The 14,126-nt window shown below is 47.9% G+C and overlaps 2 protein-coding genes across 2 annotated transcripts in view; one reads left to right on the forward strand and one right to left on the reverse strand.

Annotated features, from left to right (window-relative positions):
* The window catches only part of SCCPDH (saccharopine dehydrogenase (putative)), a 36,310-nt gene extending 29,952 nt beyond the window's left edge, over nt 1-6,358 (forward strand). The window contains exons 10-12 of the mRNA XM_026509545.4: nt 2,663-2,774; nt 4,419-4,500; nt 5,720-6,358. Coding sequence (XP_026365330.1) covers nt 2,663-2,774; nt 4,419-4,500; nt 5,720-5,825 — 300 coding nt within the window. The 3' untranslated portion in view covers nt 5,826-6,358. The remainder of the gene's footprint in view (nt 1-2,662; nt 2,775-4,418; nt 4,501-5,719) is intronic.
* Nucleotides 6,359-7,904: 1,546 nt separating this feature from the next.
* LOC125283490 (kinesin-like protein KIF28) overlaps nt 7,905-14,126 on the reverse strand; it is a gene marked incomplete at its 5' end in the record, with an annotated part of 59,814 nt that continues 53,592 nt past the window's right edge. Inside the window, 5 exons of the mRNA XM_057315752.1 lie at nt 7,905-8,655; nt 12,208-12,398; nt 12,693-12,840; nt 13,092-13,198; nt 13,435-13,601. Coding sequence (XP_057171735.1) covers nt 8,503-8,655; nt 12,208-12,398; nt 12,693-12,840; nt 13,092-13,198; nt 13,435-13,601 — 766 coding nt within the window. The remainder of the gene's footprint in view (nt 8,656-12,207; nt 12,399-12,692; nt 12,841-13,091; nt 13,199-13,434; nt 13,602-14,126) is intronic.

Consider the following 14,126-nt stretch of genomic DNA (forward strand, 5'->3'; position numbering starts at 1 on the left):
TCTCTTTACCCAGGGTGGGGCTCAAACCCATGATGCTGACATCAAGAGTCACATGCTTCACCAGCAGAGCCAGCTGGGCGCACCCTGTTTTTTGGTTTTTTTCAGAGTAGTTATCCTCACAGGTGTGAGGTGGTATCTCGTTGTGGTTGTGATCCACGCTTCTCGGTGACTCGTGGTGTGGGGCATCTTGTCATGTGCTTATTGGCCGTTCGTAGGTCTTCTCTAGAGAATGTTCAAGTCCTTTGCCCAGTTTTGTTTTTTTTTGTTTGTTTGTTTGTTTTTTGTTTTTTTTTAATAATGATTTTTTATTATATTATGTTAGTCACCATACAGTACATCCCCGGTTTTCGATGTAAGGCTCGATGATTCATTAGTTGTGTATAACACCCAGTGCACCATGCAATACGTGCCCTCCTTACTACCCATCACCGGTCTATCCCATTCCCCCACCCCCCTCCCCTCTGTAGCCCTCAGTTTGTTTCTCATAGTCCATAGTCTCTCATGTTTCATTCCCCCTTCTGATTACCCCCCCTTTCTTTATCCCTTTCTTCCCCTACTGATCATTCTAGTTCTTATGTTCCATAGATGAGAGAAATCATATGATAGTTGTCTTTCTCTGCTTGACTTATTTCACTAAGCATTATCTCCTCCAGTGCCGTCCATGTTGTAGCAAATGTTGAGAACTCATTCTTTCTGATTGCTGAGTAATATTCCATTGTATATATGGACCACAACTTCTTAATCCAGTCATCTGTTGCAGGGCATCTCGGCTCCTTCCACGATTTAGCTATTGTGGACATTGCTGCTATGAACATTGGGGTGCATATGGCCCTTCTCTTCACTACGTCTGTATCTTTGGGGTAAACACCCAGTAGTGCAATGCCTTTGCCCAGTTTTGAATAGGTTGTTTGTGTTTTTGTTGTTGTGTTTTAGGAATTCTCCATATATGGATAGTAATCCTTTATCAGATATGTGATTCGCACCGCTGTCCATGGCGGAAGACAGATCCGACCTGGTCATCATCTTCAGTAACCTGGTTCCCTGACGTTCTGCATGGGTAGTGATTCTTCCCTGGGACTTTGTGTATCAGACCGCCCCGGGGCGCTTTGCCCCATACGCGCCCAACCCTGCGTCTAGATGTTCTGATGCAGGGTGTGGAGTAGGACCTGGACGTACAGAGCTGTGGTTCTCAGCGCTGACAAAGAGCCTAGAACGGATGACCGGAGATCGAGTGTGCTTGGTCTGGAATGTGGCCTGAACACTGGGCTTTTTTAAAAAACCAGTGAAGTTCATGTGCTGCCAAGGTTGTGGTCCCTGATGTGGAGGTGGGCGGGTTCCGAGTCCGGCTTGGGTGATGCCGACTCACACCCTGAGAGGTCCACCGGCTGGAAATTCATCTCCAGGGAGCCCGGGCCTTCATGACCTAGTCCTGGGTGGCAGATAGGCTTCAGTTTTCATGCCAACTGTGATTAATTGGCAGCAGCAACCTGGAGACCATGTTGAAAACTGTTCTGGGGCACCTGGGTGGCGTCTGCCTTCGGCTCAGGTCCCAATCTCAGGGTCCTGGGATCGAGTTCCACATCGGCCTCCCAGCTCGGCAGGGCACCTGCTTCTCCCTCTGCCTCTGCCTCTCCCCTTGCTCATGATCTCTCTCTCTCACTTACTCTCTTGCTCAAATAAATAAATAAAATCTTAAAAAAAAAGAGAGATTTGTTCTAAGTCTGAATATGTGCCCAGCCGGGGAGGGTTATGCTGAGCTAGCCCGTGTGCCTGAGGCAGGCGGAGCGGGGACAAGTGCTAGCGTGTGTGTCTGCCCTGTCTGTGCCTTTAACACATGAGCGCCACCCCATTCCTGCTCCACCGTGATGCTGCAGCCCTTCTTGCCTTTCCGCAACGCCCACCCCGCTTTTCTGCGTTGTTCACTTCCATTAGAGAGAGAGAGCGCGTGTGTGTGCGTGCGTGCGTGCGTGCCATCCTCCCCAACAGGTTTACTAGCACCTCCTTTGAACTGGTCTGGCATCTTTTAATCCACGTCCCACATTGCTGTTAGATCCGTATGTGTGTATATGTACGCGTACACATATCTGTGTACCCCCCGCTAAACTCGGCTCCAGAGAAGACAGGAACCATATCTTAGTGATGTCTCCGTAATAAAAATTGGTTTAGTGATTGTGACAGATGCTTGGATAAGTCTTCTGAAAGTTAGTGTTTTGGTTCAGGTGTTTACATCTCCAAGTGGAGCAAGTCTGTCTGGCCTGTGTCCACTACTTGTTGGCTAGTTTGGTCTTGTCTCCTCAGAGATCCGAAGCCAGATACCCGGTTCTACCGCCACCACCATCCCTAAATAAAAAGTCCCTCCAGCTTTTCCTCTGAAACTGCTGTCTTCAAGGTGCTGTGTGGAGTCCCCAGGCGAAGACCCGTCCTTACTGTGTCCCTCGTCCTCGCCACCTCCCTCCCCCAGCACCACATCAGGCGTCCAAACGCGCATCGTCCAAGGATGGATTTTTGCCCTACGCTTAAAGGGTGATAGGGTGTTCTGGCAGAAAATCGATGTTTTCATCTACTGAGAATGTCTCATATGAAGTAGAGTAGTAGCTTTCACCACGTTCAGGGAGGAAATGACATGTTTATGAAGTACGCCTTTTCCTTACTTCCTTCTCAGATTGATGCCTCATCGTTTACAATGACGTTCTTTGGTCAAGGATACAGTCAAGGCGTTAGTCCCGAGAAGAACAAACCAAATATGAGAATTTGTACTCAGGTGAAAGGACCAGGTATTTCACATATGACTTAATGCTGGGGAGTTTTACATTGCCTTAAGGTATAAAGCAGTATTATGAGGATTTTTTTCTTAAAGCTTCATTGTTTTAGAAATAAATTTGCACAAATTATTGAATAATATAAATTATTCTGTGAAAGGAAGGATTGAAATTGTTATAATCTAATTTTCTCAGCATATCCCTCCCCCTGGTTTTGTTTTTTAGGATGATTTAGTAATTCTGAGTGGCATATTTTAATATTAATAAGAAAAGGGGCTGGTTGATATTTCTTTCTTTTTTTTTTTTTTAAGATTTTATTTATTTATTTGACAGAGACAGCCAGCGAGAGAGGGAACACAAGCAGGGGGAGTGGGAGAGGAAGAAGCAGGCTCCCAGCGGAGGAGCCTGATGTGGGGCTCGATCCCATAACGCCGGGATCACACCCTGAGCCGAAGGCGGACGCTTAATGACTGCACTACCCAGGCGCCCCTGATATTTATTTTCTCATACTCAAGGGTCACTTTAAAGCAGTGAAGTTATAGCATAAATCATAGCTGTGGGCCAAGGTTTCTTTGGGGTCTGTGAACACGCGGACATTGTTTGTAAAATGTATGTGGCCATGTGCATTTTTCTGGAGAAGGTAAAAGCTTTTGATGGGTGGTTGAAAGGATCTGTCACCCAAAAAAGTGAACTTTTTTTCAAGAACTTTTGGTGTAAATTTTACAGAATTCTACAGAGACAGTCAATCGTTCTTGTGAATTCTAGTATAATTATCAGTTTAATTACCATCACTACTGATAGATCAGAGGGCATCATTTTACAGTTTCAGTCAAGCCAAAGACCTCCTTGTATCTTGCCTTCTTTTCAAATTCCCACCAGGGTTTATTGGGTTTTTTTGGTAAGATTTTATTTATTCATTTGAGAGCGAGACAGAGCAGAAGCGGGGGAGGGGCAGAGACAGAGGGAGAAGCAGACTCCCCGCTGAGCTGGGAGCCGGATTTTGGGGGCTCGATCCTAGGACCTGGAGATAAAGAGCCACAGGCAAAGGCTTCACCATCTGAGCCACCCAGGTGCCCCTCCCACCAGGCTTTTTAAGATAACTTCACCATATTTTTATTATTTGACAGAATCGTAAACACTGAAGTTCTACGTGCTTGTAAACTTCTTTTAAAGCTACCTCTTCTTAAAGTTAGGCTTCTTTTAAAGTTACTCAGTTGTTTTTCTTAAAGAAATTGAATCTTTTTTTTTTTTTTTACATGAAGCCTGGTGTGTTAATAGAGAAACAAGGAACGAGGATCCTTGGCTTCAGCTGGGCACGAGCCGCGGACCCACGGCAGCTCCCGGGTGCTCCCGGCTCAGCCGCTGCCTGACTTTGAGTCTGTGCCTCAGTGTCCTCCTCTGTAAAATGGGGTTTAAAAAATAGGACTAACTTCATGTCATTGCTAGGAGAATTAAGTGAGGTTAATAAAATTAAAGCACCTACTAACAGATCCTAACGTAGTAAGTACTATATGAATATTATTAGTTTTAAATGAACAGAGTATTTATTGAGAAAATTCTATATACGTAGAGTGAGATAGCAAATCGACCATTTGATTTGTGGGTGTTGTCGAATGCACACTTCATTAATAGTTCTCCTTGATCGCCTTTCTTCTGCAGAGGCTGGCTATGTGGCTACCCCCATAGCCATGGTCCAGGCGGCCATGACCCTTCTAAAGGATATCTCTGATCTTCCTAAGACGTGAGTCTGGTTTTCTTCTAATTCGAAGATGTCGTTTTCATCTGTGTTCTATTTTAGCTTATTTTGATTCAGTTTTCAGACATTGGGTTTGCACATAAGCATTTACAGTAGTACCCTTGATCCAAAGATAGAGGTAAATTAAAATTGTGAGGAGGAGACTTAGGTAGGCTGACTTTCGTTCCTTGTAAAAATAGCGCATGGCCGGAGTCAGCCGCTCAGAAAAGGCCCGTGTTGTTACCTAGTGTTACCAGGAGCCCCTCGTCGGCGCTGAGGACACCCAGCCGGCAGTGGGAAGTCCCGATACCGAGTGTGTGCTGATGCCCGGCACCTTGGCGAGAGGCTTGTCAGGTGGACTCTGTTACTGGGGCATTTAGCTGTTACGTAGAAGTTGCTAGCTTCCAGATGAGTCCTGGGCCTGCGGGCTTGGAAACAAATAGATGTAGACATGACCTGAAACAGTATTAAGTAACATAAAAATGGTATAAAGTGAAGCCTCATTAAATTTTTCCAAATAATTCTACAGCTGACCCCCCGCGTAGTCAAACCCCACGTGTAACATTTAACTCCCCCCAAAATTTAATTGCTTACTGTTGACATATATATTATGTACCATATTCTCACAATAAAGTAAGCTAGGGGAAAAACTGCTAGGAAAATCCTAAGAGAAAATACATTTATAGTACTGTAAAAGAATCACATATAAGTGGAGCCATGCAGTTCAAACCCATGTTGTTCAACTGTATACCCTTTGAAAATATTTAGCATTTTATACGTTAGTCATTAGATTTAAAGAAACTTCTTTTTCATCCAGTTTAAGTCTTACTTACGCTTTCGTAATAATTTACTGCCTAAATTTGTTTCACTCAGGGCCTTTTTTATTGTCCTGAATCTGAGGACTGCCTTTACTGACAGCAGCAGTCCCTGAGGTTGATGACCCTCAGTGTCCCCCTCGAACACCGGGCAGTACATGGAGACAGTTGCGCTGGGAGCTGAGCCCTTCTAGATGGGTCTGCTGGGTGCTGGTTTCTTCCTGGCCTGTAGCTCCTTTGCTCATTTGGCTGATCTTAAGAATGGAACCCAAACTAGCCCATGATGGAATGAGGGTTTTCATGAGTTCTCTGATCTGCATGGCTCGATGGCTAGTCCAGCGAATCACAGCCCCGGAGGAGAGGGCTAGAGCTTGCCTTGCACACAGTTTGACCTTGTTCTCATCTTACAGGGGCGGGGTCTTCACCCCTGGAGCAGCCTTCTCCAGAACAAAGTTGATTGACAGACTCCACCAACACGGCATTGAATTTAGTGTCATTAGCAGCTCTGAAGTCTAAACAGTTGAAGAATGACCTGAAGTCATAAAATGCATGAATTAACGGCTTTTTTTAATTTGAAATTTGAAATTCTTCTATATCCTGACTATATGTGAAGAAGATTGTCGGATCTAAAATACATACACATTAAAAGCAGGAAATTGTACTAGCTTACCCTAAATTTCAAATCTTAGCTGATTTTGTGATTTAATTGCTTGTGAGAGAGAACTAATATTTGACTTTTTCATTGAAGAATTCACGGTCAATGTTTAAACATGAGCTGGCAGATCAGAGGGTGGGGTGGGGGGGTCTCCCTCGGTGCTGCTGACAGGCCCCGGATGAGGCGCTCAGGCTGGTGGCCGCGGGAGGCGGTAACTGCCACGCTCCTGGAGCGGGGTCTCACCTTCTGCTAAGTTTCTCGACATACTGTTTGGGCCTTTGCCAAGTGAAACTGCATTTTTTGCTATTTTAGCCTAGTTTTTCACCCATTGACACTAACTGATTTTTAGACTATTACGTAAGTTGAATAATAAAGGGTTGTCACTTGAACAGTGGTTTTGTGTTTGGACCTGCGTATTTGAGTTGGGGTCTGACCTGGGGACTGCTAGTCATTGGACCTGTCATTTCTTTCCTCCGGTTCTGTACCTGCGATTGGTTTTAAAGATTGAGCTGACAAGTCTCTATTGATTTTCACTGCCTGACCAGAATTTTTCTCTAATCCTTTTTTTTTTTTTTTTTGGTATTTTAACTAGGTTTTCCACTGAAGCCCTAAAATAGGCAAAGGACTTTTCCTTTTGTAGTAAGCTTATAATAAACACATAGTCTTCTGTGCCATTCGCTACATAAAGAGGAGAGCCACTGCCTTTATGAAATTTCTACTCTTCAGTGAGAAGCATGACATAAGAAACTTATTCGTGTGGAGGGACCCTTCTGTGCTGCCTGTACTGCGGGGGGCTAACTTGAAGAGGGAGGTTCGTGGTGGTGGTGGTGGGGGGTCTCGTCCATTGTCTGCCCTGCCTGGTTGGGAACTAGTCTCAGCTGGGCCCTCATTGGTGGGCCCTTAGAAAAGTTCTTATCCTCTCTAAAATCAGGAAGGTGTACGGGAGCAACAGATCTCAGGACTAGCCACTCTGCAGAATCCTAACAGTGGGCTGCCGGGGGGCCCCCTGGCAGGAGGTCTGCAGGTCGGAGCTGAGGAATCAGTGGTTTCGATGTGCACTTGGGAGCCCCTGGGTGAGGCTGCATGCTGCGTCCGTGCTTTTCGCAGCTTGGCGGCGTGTGCTGTGGCCGGCTCGAAGGCGGACACTGCCGTGTGGACAACCTGTGCACAAGCGTGTGTCATCCAGGTCTTCATGCTAACCCCCACGACTCCTCTAGCTGCTCCTTCGCACAAGGTACATTTCCTTCTGCAATTATTTCTGCAAACTGTTAGAGAACTTTGAGGCTCAGGCCCAGGGGTAGAAGCCTGTCCTGCTCCCCGGGGCCTCACGGCTGGTCTGCCTCACCGACAGGCTGTCCGGGACTCCAGGGAGCTCCGCAGACCCGGGTCGCTGCCGCTGTCCGCACACCAAGCTCCACACTCGGACTGCAAGCTTTCAGGTCATTTTTTAGTTGGTGTGTGTACACTAGTCCCAAACCTGAGCTGCAGGGAAAACCCAAGCCTCCCAGATAAGCCCCTGGGTCCTGCCATGAAGCAGAGATCACCAGCCAGCTTCCCTGCCTTCCTAGGGAGACTCCTCTCGGAAGCCCTTGCTAGCCTGTCCTGCCAGCTGAGTTTCAGTGTCCTCCTGTCTGATCTCCCTAACATCACACTTCAGGGAGCAAGGACTGGGCTTGTTGCCTCTGTTTCCTCTTCCCCGGTTTCTTATGCAAATCAGCCCCCTGCACCGCTTGGCCCCACCGACCCCATCCCATCGGCCCCACTGCTGCTCTGCTCAGCGTGCAGAGCCGGTTTGCAGATAAACATACGGAGGCAGAGTGAGCAGAATATCACATCTGTCCTGAGCAAGGTACAAAATGGGCTTGAAACTGCTATTTGTCTCTAGGTCTGACCCCAAGAAATGGATCAAAACAGCTTTATTTGAACTTTAAACCCTTTACTGTAAAGATAGCGACGCTTCTCAATTGCTTCAGTGTGGTGTGCACTGTTCTAAGTGCTTTGTATTGCTTTATATACTTTTAAAGATTTTATTTGAGAGAGTGAGAGAGCACAAGCAGGGGGAGGGGCAGAGGGAGAAGCAGAGAGCACGCTGCGGGACTTGATCACAGGAACCTGGGATCCTGGCCCGAGTGGAAGGCAGGCGCTTCCCGACTGAGCCACCCAGGCGCCCCTAATATTCCTTTATGTTCCTTAGCCATCCTTAACCAGTTAGTACTGCTACCATTTCCCTATGATAAGGTACCAGAGGCTTAGCGAGGGGAGGGTGCTTGCCACAAACTGCAGTCAGGAAGGGACCGCGGAAGCAGGATGTAGACCCGGACAGTCCAGTCCCAGCACCCAGAGTGCCAGCCATTCCCCTCCCGTATCTCCTCCCGCCAGTCACCTTCCCCCGCCTGTGGATTCATGTGTACGTGATTCGAAATCAAACTGAAGACAGAAGCAGGAGGAGGAGCGGGGAGGGGAGGGCGAGCGCACAGCTCAGCTGAGAGCCGAGTTCATCAAGCCGGGGCTCAGGTGCGCTCGGCAGGCCGGCCCGCACTACTCCGGAGGAAGCAAGCGTGCCCTCTTCTCCTGCACCACACGGCCCACGTCGCTCTTCAGTCGCCACAGGCTGGCTTCCAGCAGCTCCCCGAAGTCCTTTAACCTCTGTGACTGTTGGTGTACAAACGGCCGGAGCATTGCATCGTCTTCCTGAAAATAAAGCAAAGGGGAAAGAAGGACAGTGGCCTCCCGAGGTTAGAGCGGAAATGCGTGTGGGTGAGAGTGGGGTGCTGCATCCGAGAGCTGCTGGCGGAGGCGGTGAGTCACCCCGGGGCGCACTGGGCCCGGGAAGGTGCTGCTAACAGGGAGACGTGCAAGTGTCTCAGGTCGGGATGATCTACAGTCCTCCAGTACCGGAGAGGTTCTGAGGTCTGCCAAGGACCGTGTGGGCTGGGGGTTCTCCCGTGGGTGGGTGGGGGGTGGGCTGCCGCAACCCCAGCCCCAGGGAAGCAGGTGCCCGAGAAGAGGTTGCAGGGGTGCGGGTGGGCTGGAGGGTGACGGTGCTGAGATGGGACAGGCCCCCAGCCGGCCCGGCGGGGCCTTCGGTTTCCGCTTCCTGGATCCCCATGAAACGGCTGCTCGGGCACCTCGGCCACCTTCCCCAGGGTCTCTCTCTCAAAGGTGGGTGTTGACAGTCTGAATGCTATTCTTTGAGAAGAAATAATACAAACAGGCCGTGGCTTATTTTTAGCTTCGTGTCGAGTGTCTTTCCCCAACCGGCTTTTCTTTTTTATTGTGAGATAAACAAGTCCCTGTAATGTGTTAGAGTGAATACACCTGCTCCAGAAAGAGCTCGGCCTCTCTCCCCCTTCCCGGTCGCACCCCTACCCCGCAGACAAGTGCTAGCCTGACTCACATGGTAATCATTGACCCGCCACCTGGAATGCAGCCCTAAATAATCTATTTTGCCTGTTTCTTCATTTACGGAATCCTACCGGATGGTAAATTTGGTGACTTGCAGGTCAGCACGGTCCGCGCTGAGACTCGCCGTGTGGCCTGTGGCTAGAGTCTGTTCTCACAGCAGTACGCTGTTCCACGGTATGGAGGGTGCGGCCCTTCACCTGTCTTCGCTGGGTGTGCAGTGGGACGTTTCCAGTTTGGGGCTACTTGGTGGGTGGGGGGTAAGAACAGCCAGTGCGTGTCAGCATGGGTTTCTGCAGAGTTTTCCAGCCGGTTCTTCACTGAACCACAGCACAGGAAATTAGCTGCATGACTGTTTTCTCAATTCTCTCGAGACTGGTGTGTAACGAGAACCGTTCTGGACACGTAGGAAGAAATGCATTCATCCCGTACATTGAATGCCTCGAGAGATGGTTCTCAAACTTCAGTTTAAGGCAGAGGCACCTGGAGGGCTGGATAAAGCACAGACTCCCGGGGCCGCGCAGCAGGGGTCTGGTTTAGGAGGGCCGGCCGGGGCCCTGGGTCTGTCTTTCTAAGACCCCTGATGACTCTGGAGCTGCTGGCCGGGGACCACACTTTGAGAACCTCTGTTTTGGGGCCCTGGGGCTGAATCTTCTGCAGGACAGCCCCTGGAGGGCAGTGGCAGGCTTCTGGGGTACGTGCAGCTTCCACTTTGATAGGGTAAACGGCAAAAAAACGTGTTAAGTGGTTGTTCCGATTTCCATTCCTCCCAGACCGTTGCCACAATTCGGGGCTTTGAGACTTTTACATTTTGCAGTAGGACCGGGTTTATGATACTGTTTCATTATGGTTCCAGGTAGTGTTTCCCAAACTTCTAACGATGTTAAGCACTTTTTTGTATATTTACTGGCTTTTTTGGTGTCTTTTGTGAAGTTCCTGTTTAGGTTTTTCAACCACTTTTTTTTTTCCCTGCTGGGCTATTTCTCTTTTTGATTTGTGTAGTTCCCTACTTTGGATATTAGTTCCCTGTATGTTAAATGTGTTGCAAATAACCCTTCTGAACTTCTTTTGGCTTTTTGGGGTATCTGGACCAGAGCTGACCATTTTAATGTTAGATGCGTCCTTCGGCGTTTGTCCGGCAGCCAGCGGCTTTCCTGTCGTGTCGCCTGTGAGCTCACGGTCACGTCCAGGCTCTTACCGTCTGTGGCTGGGTCCTTAGTTGTCGCCTGAAAGTGATTTCTGGGTATTGTCTTAGGAAAGACTCCAGTTTCGTCTTTGCTTGTATGTATTCTGAATTCCAGCACCGTTTGTTGAAAACTCCCCGCCATGTCCACTGCGGCCCCTCATGGGTCGTCTGTCAAGTCTCTGGTCCTGAGTGACTCTATTTCTGGGCCTTCCATCCTTTTCCTTTGGATACCTTATCTGTTTCTGGGCCGATACGTTACTGTCTGTCCTGGTAGCATTAAAACAGACCTTGGTGGCAAGTGGGGCCAGTCTTCCTACGCCGTTTTTGGGTCTTGGTCTTGTCTTGGCCATTCTCTGCTGTTGCGATTCCATCTAAATTACGGAATCATCCTGTCAGACGCCATTACATGTGATTGGGAATACACGGGGTCTCAGGGAGACGTGACAGATGACAAGAGCAGATCTCCACGCCACGCAGACATGGCACGTTTCATCCTTCCTTTAGATCGTCCTTAACATCTCTCGAGCGGGTTTTAAAATGCTCTCCACAGAAGTCCATAGCTTTATGGGCTTTTTATAACATAGTGTTATATTAGCTGTAGGCCTGAGTCCTTTATATATTTGCCAATATTATAAGTGGAATCTTTTATACAAGGCAGTTCTGTTCGAGACTGTTCTATTCAAATGCAGTTAATTTTTAAATATTGGTTTTCTTTGTAGCACCTTTGCAATTCTATTAGTTTCTGGATTCTTCTGGATTTTTAATTTACATAAACATGTCATCTGGGAATAAAACCAGAGGCAGCCTGGGGTAGTAGGAAGGAATAGAGACCGTGAAGTGCTTCGTGCTGGGTTTGGAGGTTGGGCCTGCTACTTAATTAGGTGTGTATCTTCCCACAAGTGACTTAACCCCTCTGTGCCTTAGACCCATGAACTGTAAAATAAGGCTAATCCTCGTTCCTACTGCATCGGGTTGTTGTAGAATTGAGTTAGTAAGTGTAAAGCGCTAAGTGAATATTGCATAAATATATGCTATAATTCCTATGACGTTTTCCCCCTTCTCAATCTTTCTACCTTGTTTTCTTGCTTTGCGACACTGGCTAGAGCCTCAAGTCCGGTGGCAAACAGACGTAAAGTTTGCTGGCATCTCGGTTTCCTCCTGATGTGAAAGGGAGAGCACTCAGTGATTTGCCACTCAGCCTCATGCTTGCTGTGTGTGTAAGATGGCCTTGACCAAATTAAGGAACGCACGTTTTATTTCTAATATGCTGAGAGTTTTTATCATGGTAAGACGCTGAATTTTACCACATGCTTTTTCTGAATCTATTGATGTAATCATGATTTTTCTCCTAAAGTATCTTATTTGGTTTATAACAACCCAATTTGCATTTCGGGGCTACTCTGTCAATCACAAAGTCAACAGATGTCCGTACCTGGAAGCAGCCAGATGTCCTACTGGAATAAAAAAGCAAGAGCAAAGGTGGCTTCCCAAGAGGGCAGCGGACACACCGTTCAGGCCCCCACCCCAGGCCCCCACCCCTGCTTTTTTTGCTTAAACACACACACCCCTCCCCAAGCTCAAGCAATGCAATTCCCTCAAATGCCTGAATCGAATGGAGAAAGATTCCTTTTGCTCCCGGGATTCTGGTTACTTACGGGAGGTTTATAATGTCTCAGTGTGAGGAACTGTCCTCTTGCCGCGTTCATGCTTTGGTAGAAGGCCTTCAGAGCTCTGGCCAACTCTCTCTCTGAGCCAGCTCGCTGGGCCGACGTTCGAGGAAGCTCCCTGGCTGCGGGCAGCCGTGTTAGTGGCTGAGTGACCTTCAGGGCATCCGAAAGCTTCTGTGCTGAGGTAGCGAGAAAAGGGAAGTTACTGAACCCTCTGTTCCTCCACGTGTCTATGTATGTATTTTGGTGGCATTCCATGGCAGCATTTATCAGGCACTGACTGAGAAATCTCCTAAGAAATCTTACCCGGCAGAAGGGGGGAAAATTCTGTATTTTCTTTTCTTTACTTTTTTTTTTTTATGAAACAAGATCAAGGCCAATTCATCAAAAAGTAAATTTCTTAGAAATATAAATACACCTCTCAGGTGTAGAAGTTCAGAAAGTCAACAACCAAGACTGGGGTCGCCTCTCACCTTGTTGAGCGGAACCAGCTCTCTGGAGTGAGTGTCTGAGCAGCACATTTTCCTCTCTCAAGGCTCTGTTCACGTTTCTGAGCACTTCCGTCTCCTGTTCTAACTTGAGCAACTTCCCGTAAAGTTCTGATATCTGATTTGAGGTGGTCTACAAAAAACATGTCCGTTTAGCCTTTTGCTGGATTTTTTGTGTACCCTTTGGGACGGGCAATGTTTACTACCAGGGGACAACTAGATGGGGGTGGGGGATTGCTGAGCAGAGTTTAAGGCCCTCGAACACAGGAGTAAATCAAGACAACACTTGGTAAGTGAAGGGAACACATGATCCCTGAGCAGCTGTCAGCTGGGATGTCTTCGTCATCTGCCACGTCTATTTGAAGGCTACATAAATGTGCACACCTGGCCTGTGTCCATCACTATGGAGATTTTCTGGGTATCCACCATGATGTGGCCTTCACTTGTGACCATGAGGTCCGGCTGAGAGCAGCTCAGTTGGGCGCAGCCTTCTGCAATGTGGGGGAGACACCATCAAGGCCAGAAACCTCTCGCCGTCTGCCCCCGTGTCTCATGAAGAGATTTAAACCATGTAATCACTGGGACCCAGGGACCCTGGAGAAGATGGCTCTTGGCTGTTAAGACCCTGACCCCCTCCCTCCTCCTCCCTCCCTCGGCAGCCCTAGATACACTGACGTGATAGCCGATGGGAGGATGCCTCATGCCACAGAGGAAGTAGACAGGGTACCTTGAAGACCCCATAAATCGACAACGAGGGCATTTGTTTGTAAATAATTCAGAAACTCCTGAGATGCATTTAAGGCTGTAAATTGGATAGTTTCTTCTATTTGGGGATTCACAATTTTCCATACAGGCTTGGTGTAGAAAGTGCTTGAAAGATCATAAATTCTGTACCTGAGCAAAGAAGAGAAAACACAATTTAAAACCAGAAGGGACGCATTTCTAAGGCAAAGGATAGCTGAGCCCCAGAGCGACGGCCTGCATTGGTCAGTGGGTGCAAGACGGCGAGTGGTCGCTTCTCGTGCCTGCCGCCCCCAGCGCCCCGGATGCTTCCTGTGAGACGCGTCACTGCATGGACACATTATGTGTCTAACAAAAAGGAAATGGAGAAACACTTCGATACATACTTTCTGCTTCAAAAATCTAAGAGTTAATTTTCCATGTGAGGTGGTGGTTTGGCTTTTGTCCTTCAAAGTTTCCCTTTATCGCTTAAAATCTTTTTAGCCTAATTAAGCCTGTCTGGTGCTTCTGCCATATTGCGATACAGTCCTTTCGTTCCCAACTCAAAACTGTTCCATGTAGATAATACAGCTTTACTGGATATCCTATCAGATCATTAAAATTTCTGACTGCTGCTTCGGTCACCCGTCTAAGCTCAGCACACACGGCTTCGAGTCCAGCAACCGAGAAGAAGGTGGG

The sequence above is a fragment of the Ursus arctos genome, unplaced genomic scaffold (assembly GCF_023065955.2).
Source record: "Ursus arctos isolate Adak ecotype North America unplaced genomic scaffold, UrsArc2.0 scaffold_2, whole genome shotgun sequence".
In the NCBI taxonomy this organism is placed as follows: Eukaryota; Metazoa; Chordata; class Mammalia; order Carnivora; family Ursidae; genus Ursus; species Ursus arctos.